General features: G+C 50.3%; 3 protein-coding genes across 5 annotated transcripts; 2 read left to right on the top strand and 1 right to left on the bottom strand.

Annotated features, from left to right (window-relative positions):
- Positions 1–1,459: 1,459 nt before the first annotated feature.
- On the top strand, positions 1,460–8,668 carry Syvn1 (synoviolin 1). 2 transcript variants are annotated; one of them, XM_031389388.1, is made up of 16 exons: positions 1,460–1,997; positions 2,792–2,940; positions 3,162–3,254; positions 3,341–3,493; positions 3,586–3,634; positions 4,045–4,148; positions 4,694–4,820; positions 4,941–5,040; positions 5,121–5,186; positions 5,278–5,394; positions 5,475–5,638; positions 5,909–6,037; positions 6,123–6,278; positions 6,361–6,547; positions 7,303–7,454; positions 7,523–8,668. In XM_031389388.1, the coding sequence occupies exons 2-16, from the start codon at positions 2,809–2,811 to the stop codon at positions 7,630–7,632; spliced, it is 1,839 nt and encodes a 612-aa protein (XP_031245248.1). In that variant the 5' UTR covers positions 1,460–1,997; positions 2,792–2,808; the 3' UTR covers positions 7,633–8,668. The 2 variants fall into 2 exon arrangements, with proteins under 2 accessions (XP_031245248.1, XP_031245249.1); XM_031389389.1 differs by lacking the exon at positions 3,162–3,254 and having other exon boundaries at positions 1,852–1,997.
- A 321-nt stretch (positions 8,669–8,989) lies between these two features.
- Positions 8,990–12,386, bottom strand: Mrpl49 (mitochondrial ribosomal protein L49). 2 transcript variants are annotated; one of them, XM_031389390.1, is made up of 4 exons: positions 12,252–12,386; positions 11,506–11,656; positions 9,992–10,116; positions 8,990–9,912 (listed from the first exon to the last, which is right to left on the bottom strand). In XM_031389390.1, the coding sequence occupies exons 1-4, from the start codon at positions 12,327–12,329 to the stop codon at positions 9,751–9,753; spliced, it is 516 nt and encodes a 171-aa protein (XP_031245250.1). In that variant the 5' UTR covers positions 12,330–12,386; the 3' UTR covers positions 8,990–9,750. The 2 variants fall into 2 exon arrangements, with proteins under 2 accessions (XP_031245250.1, XP_031245251.1); XM_031389391.1 differs by having other exon boundaries at positions 8,990–9,897; positions 12,252–12,384.
- Positions 12,387–12,454: 68 nt separating this feature from the next.
- On the top strand, positions 12,455–14,144 carry Fau (FAU ubiquitin like and ribosomal protein S30 fusion). The gene is made up of 5 exons (XM_031389392.1): positions 12,455–12,586; positions 12,830–12,909; positions 13,025–13,169; positions 13,745–13,800; positions 13,965–14,144. The coding sequence occupies exons 2-5, from the start codon at positions 12,835–12,837 to the stop codon at positions 14,088–14,090; spliced, it is 402 nt and encodes a 133-aa protein (XP_031245252.1). The 5' UTR covers positions 12,455–12,586; positions 12,830–12,834; the 3' UTR covers positions 14,091–14,144.
- Positions 14,145–16,314: the final 2,170 nt, after the last annotated feature.

Raw genomic sequence — 16,314 nt, forward strand, 5'->3', positions numbered from 1 at the left:
TAGGAGTAGGCCACTATGCTCTGCTCACTACATGATTTCAAAGGTTGAGCAGATCTGAGCTGAAGACCAGACAAGGGAGTCCTCGCCATCTTGGGGCCAGAGAAGTTGAATCTATAGGAACAGAGGAAATGTTGCAAGAAAAGGGGCCAACATGGACACATAATTTAAATAAGAAGATGGACAAGGAAATGAGACAGATATATACCTAGGGGAGGGAGGAGATCGCCAAAAAATGTAGGAGATTTTCAAGAATGGGGGAATCTGAGTCTGTAGGATTAAAGGTAACCAGTAGGTCATAGCTAGCCTTACGTGGGAAGGAGTGGGGAGCCAACTCAGGACTTGAACTGTTAAAGACAATAGATGGTGGTGAAGATGGCTGAGACCAAGAGCACAGGGACTGAGGGGCAGACAGACACTAATGCTGCGACCCTTTTATACAGTTCCCCATGTTGTGGTGATCCATAACCATAACATTATTTCGTTGCTAATTCATAACTGTAATTTTGCTACTGTTAAGAATTATAATGTAAATGTACAATATGCAGGATATCTCATATTTGAACCCTGTGAAAGGGTTTGATGCCCAAAAGGCTTACAACCCACAGGTGAAAGCCACTGCCTTAAAGACTTCTAGAACCAGTTTTCTTTTTCTTTTTTTCTCCTTCCTTCCTTTCTTTTTGTTGTCAGACAATATTTTTAATTCCGTTGTACTGAAGGAAAGTCATTTTATGTATTTATCTTGAAGTGTTCTACCAGTAATGACAATTTTGAAAGCCCCTGTGCTATATTTTAACAACAGTCACCTCCGGTTCTGTATTCACAGTCCGTGTTGTGACTCCCACCACAGTAGAAATTCTAGTTGAATCTTCATTAATTATTATATTTGATTCCCCTCCCCCCTTAGGCCTTTGAATTTACAGTGAGTCCGAGTTAAAAATGGGAGGAGCACCCTCTAGCTGATAAACTTGGGTAATGAGGTGGATGCTTTCAGCCTCCATTCTGTTTGCGACTACACTGATTGTCTGAGTCCTAACAGACAAAAACAGCTCAGAACAGAGGGGTCTGGCTATCTCCAGGAACGAACACGCATGCTGACTGAGCTTTTGGGGTGTTGAAAAGTCAACGCCTTCGCACAGAACTCTCCACCCAAACCTGGAAATAACTGGCGCTGTTTCGGGTGAGCCCGGACACACCCAGACGCTGCTCCTTTTGAGAGCGCGGTAAGCGTTCCCCAAGGCGGGATAGGGATCCCCGGCCTACGGACTGCGCTTTCTCAGCCGACAGCCAGCTGCCAAAGCACCCAGTCCAAGGCCACGCTGCCTACGGACCCTAGCAACCACTGCTCTTCTTTCCCTATAGGCCAGAAATTTTTCTTTTCTTTTCTCATTGGTCCGCGTAACTCTATCGCAACCAATCAGCGGTAGCCACGGGAACAAACTCACTCCTACATAACCTGAGTTGGGGGGAGGTGACCTGGGAAGACACATATCTGTTTTCTGCACCGTTTTCTTTCCCCGAGAAGCACTTTGCTTCTTACCGTGTCGTGGCTATCCCAGGAATGAGGCGCTTACACATTTTATTTCTTTCATGCCTGACGTAAAGTCTGGCCCTTGCTCTCTCCTGCACCCCTCCGAATGGCTCGGCCCGCGGAATGCCCCATCTTCCAGGCTCTTCGAGAGCCCGAGTCTTGGAGGGGTTTAGGGTGGTGATTCTACAACGGTGACTAGCAAGTGGGGGGCTTCAGTCCTCTCCCGCTGCCCTCCTGGGCGCGACCACAAGTCACATTTCTCGCTCGTTCCGGCTGCCTGGGCACCGGCCCCAGAAGCACGGGTGCGCGCAAAGCGTACTTGGTACGGTCCACTCCGCCGCGCCCCGCGCCGCCGGAAGTGAGGTGTCTTACCCCCGAAGTTCCGGTTCGCAGGGGGTGGGGAGTGTTGTTAACCAGAGCGGCTGCCGCAGTCGCGGGGATTGAGCGTGCTCGGGGCGCTGGGCTCCTGGTGAGTGGGCCGAAGTCTGGTCCTGATTGGGGTTGGGGGGTCGGCGTTTAGGACCTTGCCCTTTGGGGTCACTGAGATCAACCCGCCCCCCTGCGTTCCGCCGCCAGTCTTCGGCCTGTCAAATGGCTGGAGACCTCAGGCGGCGGCGCGGCCACCGTTCCCGAGGCCGGGCCCCGCCTGCGAGCTTCGCAACTTGTAGCGTTCACAGGTGCGCGACTGTGAGACGACCTGACTGGTTCTCAATCCCGCCGCTGCACCCTGGCGGTCGGCCGTTTCTCCGGTTCTCGGAGTGGACACTGCTCGGGAAGAGGGGGGGGGGCGCGCCAGGGTTCCATACTGACGTACCCCGCTGAGCGCGCGTCTGCGCTGACCACCCTGGCACAGCTGTCACTGGTGGTGCCGCCTTCTCAAGCTGTGCCCTCTGTACCTTGCCTCCTCCACCCCTGGCGGGCCCAGCGTACCCGACTCTAGAGCCTATCATCCCAGCTCCTTCAGAGGGTCGGCGATGGCAGCCCCTCTCTTCCCAACTTTGCCTCAGTGACTCCCTAGAGGAGGCGCCTTGGCAGGCAGCGTGGAAAGAGCCCTAGATTTGACTGACCCAAGTTCCGGGCCTTGCATCAGTGTGAGCCTCTAACTCCTTTTGAGTCCCAGTTTCTCGTTTGTGAAACAGGGAGTATATGCTGTTTTGTATCTCACGACTGTCAGGTGAAATGAGTGTTTACCCTTACACTCTGCCAGGGACTGTGCTAGGTTTGCATAGTATGGCTATCACAAATGTCACTTTCCTTGTGCAGGTCTCTGGGCCAGGGCAATGTTCCGCACCGCAGTGATGATGGCGGCCAGCCTGGCGCTGACCGGGGCAGTGGTGGCTCATGCCTACTACCTCAAGCACCAGTTCTACCCCACTGTCGTATATTTGACGAAGTCCAGTCCCAGTATGGCAGTAAGTTCAGGGCTCAGGGAAGAAGGAATGCCCAGGGAGGGAAGGAGGAGTCTACCTGGGGCAGAGGTGGGGCTACATGTCATAGAAGTAGGGGAGAAGTTAGCCTCTGGCTGCCTAACTTGGAATAATCTATGACAATCTTGGGGACCTGTCAGAGTGATGAACTCCGGGCAGAGGAAAGCAGAAAATAATCTTAAACCACCACCTTTCCTCACCCCTAGGTCCTGTACATCCAGGCCTTTGTCCTCATCTTCCTCTTGGGCAAGGTGATGGGCAAGGTGTTCTTTGGGCAGCTGAGGGCAGCAGAGATGGAGGTAATATGTCAGTGGCCCCAAAGGACAGGGTCCAGAGCCAGGCAAGCCATGCCTGGGTTTCATATCATCCCCTGCTCACCCCACAGCACCTTCTGGAACGGTCCTGGTACGCTGTCACCGAGACTTGTTTGGCCTTCACCGTTTTTCGGGATGACTTCAGCCCTCGCTTTGTGGCACTCTTTACGCTGCTTCTCTTCCTCAAGTGTTTCCATTGGCTGGCTGAAGACCGTGTGGACTTTGTGAGTTGGGAGTGGCTGATGGGCATGCCAGTGGATTGGGGTATGGGTCAACCCCAACAGTCTTGATGGTGTCCCTTTCGGCTCTGCCTTAGATGGAACGCAGCCCCAACATCTCCTGGCTCTTCCACTGCCGAATCGTCTGTAAGTAAGACTTGTGAAGAGGTGGGGGTTATACTTGAGGGAAAGAGGGTCACTGAGGAGCAGAATGTGAAAAGTCAAAACCTGTGAGCCAGTACCCTGAGCCCTGGCTGCCCCTCAGTCCGCAGCTGCACAGGAAAGATAATTTAAGAAGTCAATTTGCATAGTCTCTACTCTGTTCCACTCCAGGGCTTCTTAACTGCCTGGGCACTCGGCTCTCAGTCTTCTCCCCTGGGCCTGGGTTGCCCCAACAAAAGTAATTCCCAGAGGGCTGATTCTGATTAGGTGTACACATCTAAGTAGATGGTGGAGTCTGTGGCCATGACGGACACGAGGGTGGGACTGTCCTAGAGCAGGAAGCGATTGTCATGCTCTTTCTGACCTCAGTTCCCTCCCTTTGGGGGTCTCCACAGCTCTCATGTTTCTCTTGGGTATCCTGGACTTCCTCTTTGTCAGCCACGCCTACCACAGCATCCTGACCCGTGGGGCCTCTGTGCAGCTGGTATTTGGCTTTGAGGTAAAACTGGTTTGGGGGAACAAAGCTGCATGTGCTGTAAGCAATCCTACAAGTGCTTCCTGAGGACCCGCTATGTCTCTACCCCCTTACTGCCTACCAGGGAGCCACTGTCATTTAGTCCTGGCCACCCTCATATACTTCTAGGTTATTGCAGAAGGACACAAAGGAAGGCTGGTATAGTAGAGAAGATTCTTGGCCTGAGCACCTTAGCAAGCCTTCCTAGAGGCTGATGTCACAGCTGGCTATGAATGGAAAAGAGAAAATTGCTGGGTAGATCACCCAGGAGACGTGTCCCAGCTCACACTTGCTGAATGCTTACCACGCGCTGGTCCTTGTGCTGTGTTCATGAGTTACATCTCATAATCAGCAAACTATATTGTTGTAGATGACAGCTAATGCTTGGAGGTTGAGTCAGTTGCTCTCAGCTGTGTCTAAAGCCTGTGCTGGTATTACTGCGCCAGCTGTCCTGGAGCCTGGGCCTAGGCTAGTAAGGGGAGCTGGTGCGGGAGCTGGTGCTCACCTCGGTCTCCCATCCCCACCTCCAGTATGCCATTCTGATGACTATGGTACTTACCATCTTCATCAAGTACGTGCTGCACTCCGTGGACCTCCAGAGCGAAAACCCCTGGGACAACAAGGCTGTGTACATGCTCTACACAGAACTGTTTACAGGTGAGAGGATCCTGGATTTCCTCTTCATCAGCCACGCTTACCATAGCGTGGATCCACACCAGCATCCCTCGGTTTGTCTGCCAGCCCCATGGCCAGCTGCGGCCCTCCTTTCCTCTTCAGGCTTTATCAAGGTCCTGCTGTACATGGCCTTCATGACCATCATGATTAAGGTGCACACATTCCCGCTTTTCGCCATTAGGCCCATGTACCTGGCCATGAGGTGAGTCCAGCCTCATCCCTCACTTCCTCAGACTGATCTCTCTCCCATGTCTCCTTACACTGACTGACTTGTCTCTTCAGGCAGTTCAAGAAAGCTGTGACAGATGCCATCATGTCTCGCCGAGCCATCCGCAACATGAACACACTGTAAGTGGGCTTATTCTGGCTGCTTCCCCAAACTCCTAGATCCCTTTGCTCCCAGTTCTGGTCTTGACATGTATTCTGCCATTCTGACTAGGTACCCAGATGCCACCCCTGAGGAGCTCCAGGCAATGGACAACGTCTGTATCATCTGCAGAGAAGAGATGGTGACGGGTGCAAAGAGATTGCCTTGCAACCACATCTTTCACACGAGGTGGGAGAAGGCCCGGGGGACTTACAAAGTGGGTACAGGCTCATGGGGACCTGCTGATCACTGCCTGATCTTACTCCCAGCTGCCTGCGCTCCTGGTTCCAGAGACAGCAGACCTGCCCGACATGCCGTATGGATGTCCTGCGGGCATCCTTGCCAGCCCAGTCACCACCACCCCCTGAGCCTGCTGACCAAGGACCACCTCCTGCCCCTCATCCCCCACCACTGCTGCCACAGCCCCCTAATTGTAAGTGGTCTTTCATTTACCCACAGAGGACCTTCCTTGTCCTCAGGTACTTGCCCTGGGCTGGGTACCGACAGTCCTGGGGAATCCCAAATGTCTGCCCTCCAGAAGCTCATTCTGGGCAGGAAGGGACGAGAAGATGAGAAATAGACAAATGATGAGTGGTAAACAGGGCCTGCCAGAGTGGAGGACAGCTCTTGGTAGCCAAGCGCACTGCCTGGGGTAGGAACTGCCAGCCCATCCCTCTTCTCACTACTGTTTATTTCTCTGCAGTCCCCCAGGGCCTCCTGCCTCCTTTTCCTCCAGGCATGTTCCCACTGTGGCCCCCAATGGGTCCCTTTCCACCTGTTCCACCTCCCCCAAGCTCAGGAGAGGCTGCAGCCCCTCCATCCACCAGTGCAGGTAAGTCTTTTGTATGCCAAGGCAGCTAGGGGTGGCAGTCATTTCTGAAGACCTGGAGACTGACTTCCATTCTGCGTTTTGTCAGCCGTTTCTCGGCCCAGTGGAGCAGCCACCACCACAGCTGCTGGTACCAGTACTTCTGCCCCAGCATCTGGCTCTGTTCCTGGCCCAGAGGCTAGTCCTACCCCTGGCTTCCCTTTCCCTCCTCCTTGGATGGGTATGCCTCTGCCTCCACCTTTTGGTAAGTTGGCCACTCTCTGGGATGTCTGAGGTAAAGAGGTGAAGCCCAGGTAGTTCAGACTGATCTCTGTATCTCCTGTCAGCCTTCCCCCCAATGCCTGTGCCACCTGCGGGCTTTGCTGGCCTAACCCCAGAGGAGCTGCGTGCACTGGAGGGCCATGAGCGGCAGCACCTGGAGGCCCGGCTACAGAGTCTGCGCAACATACACACACTACTGGATGCTGCCATGCTGCAAATCAACCAGTACCTCACTGTGCTGGCCTCCCTGGGGTACGAATGCCAGATTCTAGTAACGCTCATAAAAGGTCCCTTGTAGTTTTTGACATCTGTTTCCAATGTACCCTGTAATACCTTGTGCTGCCTCAGGCCACCTGTCTACAGGCGCGCACAAGAACTCTTGGCCACTCCTACTGCTTTAATCCTTCATTCCAGGAAGTGCATCCGCAGCCACGTAGAATCAACTTATTAGTGAGCTGGTTGTGAAATTTACTTGCTTTTTCTAAGCTCAAATTATTGCTGACATTCACTGCTACAGCTCATCACCTCACACATCTCCCAGGGCCGACACTGAGGGAGCAGATAACAGTCACCTGAAGCCAGCCCGACCCATGTACAAGTGCTAGTGTCATCACTTGCTAGAAGACTTCCTGTACATTAGAATAAAAATCAAATCACTAGTCATATGTGACTGGCAGGAAGTTGGAATCCAAGGCTTGAGCGTTCTGACCTGCTCAGTAAACGCCCTCTACAGTGCCCACCTATCATTGTGGAAACAGAGTAACAATTAAGTGTCAGCTGTCTGCCTGCACGTGATTTAGAATCTACAGGGCCTAATGACTTGACCCTTTTATTGTTCTACCTGATAATCCAATCCACCTGTTCACTTATGCCTGCTCTTCACAAGGACTCCAGGACAGCTTGTAGAGCTTGTCCCGAAAGGCTCAGGGTGGTGGGTGTGTAGGTGGTAGGAGAATCTGTGCAGCCCAGAATGCCAAGGTCTGGCCTCTTGTCCCTTCTCTTGCCAGGCCACCCAGGCCAGCTACTTCAGTGAACCCTACTGAAGAGACTGCCTCTACAGTGGTATCTGCTGCCCCTTCTACCAGCACCCCCAGCTCTGAGGCTCCTACCCCATCTTCGGGAGCTTCCCCACCAATTTCTGAAGCAGAAAAGCCTGCTGGTAAGTGAGCAACCTTTAGGGGTGGGATGAAGGGTCCTCTGGGCTTCACTTCTTTCATCTTCTCCTAGCTCCCGGATCAGTGGGCATTGAAGAGGAGCTGCCTGAGGATGGAGAGCCTGATGCTGCAGAACTCCGCCGGCGTCGCCTGCAGAAGCTGGAGTCCCCCGTTGCCCACTGACACTGCCCAGACCCGGCCCTGTTTTCTTGAGTGGCCCTCACTGGAACATGTCCTGCCACCAAGTGCCAGCTCCCTCACTGTTTGCACCAGGGAGTAATAACCCCAGTTGAGAAAGACTTGGCAGGATCTCTGAGGATCAAGGAGAAGTGTCTGGGCTTCCAGCATCCCCAGCGCCCCTGGCAGCCATGGGGATGTTAGTCAGCTCTAACCTCCCTCCACTTTCTGCCATGTTCTACTGGGACCTTGAAAGTAGAAGCTGAATCTTTGGTAAGCCTTCACTCCCATGCTTCCTGGGAGGTGAAGCCCCTCCAAGCCCTGCTTGTGAGTATGGGACCATGCTGCAGTGCCGAACAGTATTAGCTTCTGTTCCCAAGTGTGGAAACCCAGAGGGGCTGAAGACAGACCAGGACCTTACCCCACCCTCCTGCCAAGACTGGTACCAATCTCTCTCCTCTATCCCGGTCTTCCCAAAACCCCTTTGTGATGGTGGCTGTGCCCCCTAAGCCCTGTGGCATTTCCATGTCTTACTGGCAACCACACAACTCAGGGAAAGGAGTGCCTGGGGGTGGGGCACAGGCGGGCAGCACTGAGGGACCCTGCCCTGCCCCTCCCCAGCCTCTTTCCCCTTCTCACCCAGCAGCCACTGCCTGGTGGGCCTGGCTAAGGGTGTGTGCTGCTCCTTAACCCACTGCTCCCCAGAACCCAAGGCAGGCCACCTCCAACTTGTGGGACTTCAGTTCAGGATTGGACTATTTCTGTACCTAGTGGCTTTGGGCTTAAATTTTGTCTTTTGAATTTGAATGCTTGACCCCAGAAAGGAGGAATAGGTGTGGGGCTAGGTACCTGACTTTCCAGGTTAGAGCAAGCTCTGGCCAGGCCAGGACCATGGAGCCAAGGCCTAGCTGCTGCTGCTTCTTTTGGTTTTGTGTTACAGGAGTTTCTGGAGAGTTTCAGATGATTATTTAATTTGTAAATACTGTATAAATTTTAATAGCTTAAATTGTATATACAGCTAAATAAAAACTTGCATTAATGACTGGTAGAACTTGTCACCTAGGATCAGGGCTGGGCTCATTTTCCTTGCTCAGTCTGTAGACTTAGGAATGGCCTGTGGTTTCTGGGGATTAGGATGCTGAGGCCGTTCAACAACTAGACAGCACTGGGAGGCTGGTACCTCTACCTCAAGTTTGAGGTCAAACAGTGTAGGAAGGTTCTGAACACTGTTTAACAATGTTTAGCCAGTTTAATGGTGGGTTGGGTGCCGTAAGTGAAAGGTCTACATTTTGTCTTCAAATCTGTCTAGTTGATTCCAGGTCACAGGGTGCTTCCCCAACCCTACCTAGTACAGTACTCAGAACCTAAGATACTATTTTATTTGTCTCATCCATTCCAGTTCATGTCATTGTCCTGCATCCTGTCATGTGTTCCACAGCTTCTACCACAGTCTGTCTATAGCAGAAGCTCTAGGCTAAGGATGGATTCCCTGATGGGTCTATCCCCTGAAGCTCCCAGAACAGGGTTGGGTGTTGCTTCCAGAATAGCTAACATAAAGAAATATACCACAGTTTATAAAGGGACAGCAGTTTATAATGTCAGGCTCTTCCACTGACACCCCGCCTGGCCCAGTTCCTGAATTAGGACTAACAGGCTCATTTGTATGTACAATACTTATGGCCTTGGACTAGGCTTGTTCCCACCAGTTCATAACTCATTTAAAGCTTGCTGTGTCTGCCACATGGCTAGTTGCTTCATCCATGTGCAGGGTGAATCTCCCTAACAGATTTCCCACATTATAATCCTGCCTCAGCTCACTGGGCATCAGCTTTTTACTGACAGGTAATGCCTCAACACAGTGCACAAGAGATTATCTGTATAGCAGTTAATGTCTGCCTTTGTTAGTCTGATTGTTGCTGTGGCCGCCCATGTTGGACAGCTCTCAAGTGGACACTTGTACATCTAGGTTGACTTCCCCTCTATGAAAGCAAAGCCTTATCTCAAAGCCCTTTTGTCCTAAGTATAAACCCTGTTCTCTGAATCCCATTCCAGAGACTCCAAATCCACTTCCTCTCTGGATGCCAGTCTGTGGAGAGCACTGCCACATGGGCTGATCATCTGGCCTCAGAAGCCTTTCTCAAGAAGCCAGGCTTTAAGCTGCTCATCAAAGTAGCCCTTGATTCGAAGAGTGCCTGTCACCTCATTAACCTGGGTGACAGGTGTCTTTCCCAGCAGTGGGCTCAAAAATTCTTCCACATCCTTTTGTAGAGCCTGGGGAAAGATAAACTCCAGTCACCAGTTTCTAATTACAGGACCCCACCCCCTTCATCCCTGGAAGAATCAGGTACACACCCAAGGTACTTACCCAGATGTCTCCTTCCACCTTCCGAATCAAGGTCATCTGTCGGTTGCCGTGTGTGATCGCCTTGTAGACAGGAATGTTGTGCATCCGAGAGCGACGAACAAAGTAGGGCAAGCTGGGAAGGGGATCTATAAAGGGATACAGTATAAAAAGCCAGCTTATCATAGCCTCACCCACCTCAACCAAGGCCTTTCCCCTCATAAAAGCTACAAAGGGCTCTGTCAGGGTTTGTTGGTCTCACACTCTTTATGTAGCTAAAACCTCGAACTCCTAATCCTCTCGTTTCCACCTCCCAAGTTCTAGGATTATATAGGTCTATATATAATAGTGTATTAAATCCTACTGTACAAGACTGCCTCAGACTTCAGATTAGAGCATCTCCTCTGTCCTTCAGTTCAGACTCAAGGCTGAATTTTCACTTTGGTCCTCTAAGGCCCCACATAGACCAGCTACCATAAGTGCTCAAGAAGAAAAAAGCTGGGCATGACTATTCATGCCTAGAAGTTAGAAGCTGGGCATGTTGGTTTACACCTTTAATCCCAGCACTCTGGAGGCAGAGGCAGGTGTATCTCTGTTTGAGACCAGCCTTGTCTACAAAATGAGTTCCAGAACAGCCAGAGCTACACAGAGAAACCCTGTCTACAAACAAGCAAACTAATGAAGGCAGGCATGGTAGCACATTCCTTTAATCCCAGCAGTGGAATTTCTTGAATTGGAGCCATCTGACCTAAAGATTAAAGTTCAGGCTAGCCAGGGTTACACAGACACTTCTTTAAAACAAAAACAGTTTACTAGAGTGTATGTATCTCTGCATCTTTAGGGATACCCCCTTGGGGTCTACTCTCTCCTTTCCCATTGACCCAGTGAGGCTGATAACTTCTGAAACAAAGAGATTGGAGTTAAAGAGACTCTTTTTTGTGTGTGAATTAGCGGTTTGCCTACATGTCTGTATGAGGCTGTCGGATAACCTGGAATTGGAGTTACACATGGGTGTGAGCTACCAGGTGGGTGGGTGCTGGGAATTGAGCCTGAGTTCGCTGGGGGAGGAACTAGTGCTCTTAATTGACAGCCCCCTTGGTCTCTATGTAGTTCCAACTGTCCTAAAACCTTGTACTGGCAATAAGACTTTACAAACATAATCACACATTGGACTCTGTGTTAAGGTTTTACATACTGAGCAGATGATACCCATTTTGCTGAACTTGAGGTTAGGAGAAGCTAAATGATTAAAGAAGTCACACCAACAATGAAGGACAGAGCCAAATTCAAAACAGGCCCTCCAGAGACTTGCCCGTCTGCTAAGCTGCATTGTCTGTTACACATGTATAGTTGGGCTGGAAGAAGAGACCTCCAAACATATGGGTCTTCTCTGCCTTTTCACCACAAGAGAAGACCTTACCCCAGTCACAGGGTGCTACTGTTGGTCCCCTCCCCGGGGTTAAGACAATACTAATCTTCCTACATCTTAGAACTTCTAAGACCACTTGAAAGTCCAAAGCCTCTATCTTTCAACTCACCTCTGGGAGGCTGCCAGCCACTAGGAGTGGGATAATGTTTATGTTTTGGTGGCTCTGGGATTTTGGTAGGGGGGAGCAGGCGCTCCACAAATTGGTATTCATCCACAGACTCCACAAAGCCAGGGTTATCAGGAGGCCCCTGGGTCTGGCTCTAAAGCAAAACAAATCACCTTTCCTTTAGTTTAATTAACACAGAAGAACTTTAGCTTTCAAAAAAAAGAAAGAAAGAAAACAATAGCATAAATAAAGACTTGTACTCGGAAAAGCACCAACTTCGATTTTTAAGTGTGCATGATATGGGGGTTGGGGGGAGGGTGCTGAAAAAACAACTCTCAGTCAGAATCCCAAGACTTCTCCAGGACTCAAATGGCAAACATGCATATTCCTGAAAAACCAATTACCCATACGATTGACCGGTACAGTATTCTTCAGTATTTTTCTCTGAACATGTTTTTGAAACTCTTTAACTCCGAATGACATGCTTGGCCGACCAGCCACCTAGCGGGGACATACAGCTGCTCTCGGTCTTAACCAACTCGAGGGATGCGGCAAGCCACATTCCAAAACCCAGACTCTCCAAGTGCAGTCCAGGCTCTGCACCTGCCCTCCACCCCGAATCTACCCTCTATACAAATATCAAGCGGAGTATATAGGAAAACTACGGCGTCGTGCGAGAATACAAAGTTCAGGGTGGTCATGAGTAACAGTGAAGCTCACACACAGCCTTTTGTCCTCCGGGCTCTCACCAGCTTCCGTCGCCCGTAGCTCCACCGCATGCAGCTCCTCCAGTCCTGCAAAGCGACTCGAAACACGGCAGCCGCCATCTTGGCGTCTCAAGTGAGTGTCATCTGCGCGCGCAGCCGAATTCGCCCCGCCTCCTCCTGCGCGCGCAGCCCACAGGCACGATCGCCTGCGTAAGGGGAGGGCTAGGACGGCGGTGGGCGGTACAAACCACCAGCGATCCGCGCGGTCGCGCAGCAGTGACGTGTCACGCAGCAGGCGGTGTGGACGTGCGCGCCCCCACTTCTTCCTCTTTCTTGACTCCATCTTCGCGGTAGCAGCAGCGGCGTCCGCGAGTTAGGTGAGACACGGGGGATTGCTGAGCCTGGAGCGCTTCGTAGTAAGCCGTCTTCGGGCTCGGAGGGTGCGGGAAAGGCAAAGTACAAGGGCGGTTCTGCGGTCTTCGGTCCGTCTTCATCCGGGTCCCTGGCGAGCCTCGCCTTCCGCATGTGAGACCACGCAATCCGTGCCCTGATTCTCACACCCCGACCTTTTTCCTGGGATGCTCCCTATCTTCACTCACAAGCCTTTCTTTCTTCGGTAGCCAACATGCAGCTCTTTGTCCGCGCCCAGGAACTACACACCCTCGAGGTGACCGGCCAGGAGACGGTCGCCCAGATCAAAGTAAGTATGTAATGATCCCTGATCCCTGATTCCACCTAACTCTGGGCTCCTTCATTCGCTGGCCCACGAGGAAAATTTGTCTATTTACAAACATTGTTCCTTTTTTTGCCTTTAGGCTCATGTGGCCTCACTGGAAGGCATTGCTCCCGAAGATCAAGTCGTGCTTCTGGCAGGCTCGCCGCTGGAGGATGAGGCCACTCTAGGCCAGTGTGGTGTAGAGGCCCTGACCACTCTGGAAGTAGCAGGCCGAATGCTGGGAGGTGAGTGGTTTTTTTCCACTGTGAGTTAATGGAATGTTTGTAGTTAAACCATGTGAAAGCTCCTTTCTCTGACAGTACACTTGTACCTTCTAAGGACTTTAGAGTATAATGGTACTTAAGTCTTTAACCAGACTGAGGTCCTAAAATTTCGAAACCTGGTGGTAGCCTGCCTTTAATATTATCACTTGGGAGGCAGGCAGAACACTGTGAGTTCTAGGCCAACCAAGTCTACACAGAGGAGCCCTGCTTAAAAAGAAAGCAAAAGGAAAGTAATAATAATGAAAATTTCATTTATTAGGTTCTGGGTGTGCTCCTGTCTGTGTAGAATGTTAGCTAAGAGTATGGATTGGCTTGTAGAGTCCTTGCCCTAGTATCTATCACCCCTCAGCACTGCACAAACTGGTTGTGACTTGAAGTGAGGGACAACTATGGTCAGCTATGTTATGACCCTCTCTAAATCTACGCAACTTTGTTGGGCTCAAATTGTCATTAAAAAGCTCAAGAGTTGAGGGAGAAAAAGTTGCTGGACGTGACCTTGGTACTTACCTAATGCCTTTCTCCCACCCCTAACACAGGTAAAGTTCATGGTTCCCTGGCTCGTGCTGGAAAAGTGAGAGGTCAGACTCCGAAGGTGAGCAACAGGATTGGTGTTTGGACTTTGTTTCTTTCTGTCACAGCAAAGTGAAGACCTTTGGACCTCCTGTCTGTTCTCTTTATGGAGAGGAACTGTGGGAAAGACGATAGGCATGGGAGAGGTCAACCAGGGTCTGATCAGTTGGTCCTTCCTTTCCCCAGGTGGCCAAACAGGAAAAGAAGAAGAAGAAGACAGGCCGAGCCAAGAGGCGAATGCAGTACAACCGGCGCTTTGTCAATGTTGTGCCCACCTTTGGCAAGAAGAAGGGCCCCAATGCTAATTCCTAAGTCCTGTTGCCATCCTGCCACTCCAATAAAGCCACTGTGACCAATTTCAGGCTAGCAAATTGTCTTGGTCATTAAGAAGGGTCTAATCAGCACAAAGGTCGGCTTCAGGTTATTAAAGTATGTGTGCCTTTTAGTCCCAGTAGCTGGGAGGCTAAGACACACCGACCTGAGTTCGAGGCCACCTTAGTCTACATAGTGAGTTCAGGGTAGCCATAGAGACCTTTTTTCAACCAACCAACCAGATTTAGTGACAAGGCTTTTGTGTTGTAGAAGCAGCAATGGAAGAGGGAGAGGTTTTGGGTAGAAGAGAATCAATCTCCCCTGAGTCTGACCAGCTAGCCTCAATAGTCCAAAACACAAGGAACTTGGTATCCCCCAGCTAGTATTACCTGACTTCCTTGGCATCTAAATTTTATCTGGCCTAACTTAATCACTGTGACAAAACTGATTAATGGTTCCAACCTCCTGTCTATTCTTGCAACTTACAGCTTCTTGGAATGCAGCGTTAACCATGGAGTAAAGCTATTTGGATACTCCATTTCAACCTCTGATGCTTTGACACCAGTATTTGGCCCATTGTAAATGAGACTTTTTTTTTTTTTTTTTGTTCTATAATGGGTGTGGATATCTCCCTCATTCATGTAGGGGGTTAGTACATCATCCAGGTGTGTTGTAGGGATGGAACTCAGGTTGTTAGAGGCAAGTACATGGTTGGTTTTTATTTTGAGACTCAAGGCCTCAAACTGCAGGCCAGGCTAGTTTTGAACCTCCAAATCACTGGTATTACTGGTGTAAATAAACATAGCAGGCTTGAATACCTCAAGGTTCAAATGCAGGGGCTCATATCCCCAACTCTGGCTGTAGTAGAGAAAAAGTACAAAACTAGAGGTTCAGCCAGGAATTGTGGCACACTTAATCCTAACATAGGGGAGGCAGGTGGATCTGGGCTTGAGGTCAGTGTGGTCTACATAGTACACCAGTTGAGCCATAGCTACACAGTGAAAATCAGTCTATGGCTGGACTGTAGTAGACTTTAATCTCAGCACTCAGTCCCAGGCAGGAAGGCCATTAAGGACAGCTTGGTCTACAGATCAGAATTCCAAGGACAGCTAGAGCTAGACAGAAATCTAACTTTACAAAGAGATGGAAATCGTGAAGTGTGGTAGCCATAAAACCCCAGGTGCTGTACGGGGGGGAGGGGCACTGGCATTTGTCTTTTTAAGAATACTCCTAGAAAAAGCTTAGTGTGTATGGCCTGTAATCCCAATACTGAGGAGATGGAGGCAGGAAGATGAATTCAAGATCATCCCGTGTTACATAGTTTGAGGGCAGCCTAAGCAGCTTGAGACCTTGTCTCAAAAAAAAACTTTAGGTCACAGAAAGATGTGTTTATTGAGATGGAAAAGAAACCGTCTGAGAGCTGAGCCGAATTAAAGAAATGTGACAAGTGGTATTGGGAAGGTACAGTTTCTACAGGCTTTGCCAGACAGCTTTTGGATTTGTGTTGGTTCACTTTCCATTATGGCTGGACACTGACACATCGTTTCTGTCACAGGCACGTCCTACAGATAATCCACTAGTTTATGAGTGGATTAGTCCACTACAGCAGGGCACTCGACCCATCTACCTCTCAATAGACCTCAGTACTTAACAATACAAACTGAATTTCGACACAACTTAAGGGAGGTTGTTTTGCCTACTTGTTCATTATTTTGTGTTTGTTTTTTTTTTTGTTTGGACAGGGTCTCAGGTAGACCCTGGTGTTTTGTTTGTTTGGTGGTGTTGGTATTTAAAGATTTATTTATTGTTACATGTAAGTACACTGTAGCTGTCCACAGACACACCAGAAGAGAGCGTCAGATCTCATCATGGGTGGTTGTGAGCCACCATGTGTTTGCTGGGATTTGAACTCAGGACCTTCGGAAGAGCAGTCGGTGTTTTTACCCGCTGAGCCATCTCTCCAGCCCGGTTTTGGTATTTAAAAGCTAGTCTATTTTTGCACAATTTGGTACAACACAAAGAAGAAGCTGGGATGAGCGACACAAACTTCTCCGAACTCGGCGAGCAGACATGTTGGGAAGAGCTTGGACGACTTCTGCGCTTGCTCAAAAAAAAAAAAAAAGTACTCCGGAAACGAAAGTTACCGAGGAGTCTCGGGACCGCGCCGAAAGGAGGCTACGCCCCGCCCCCACCCCAACGCGCACATAAAGGCGGAAATAACGGA

Source organism: Mastomys coucha, unplaced genomic scaffold (genome assembly GCF_008632895.1).
Source record: "Mastomys coucha isolate ucsf_1 unplaced genomic scaffold, UCSF_Mcou_1 pScaffold21, whole genome shotgun sequence".
NCBI classification, from domain to species: Eukaryota; Metazoa; Chordata; class Mammalia; order Rodentia; family Muridae; genus Mastomys; species Mastomys coucha.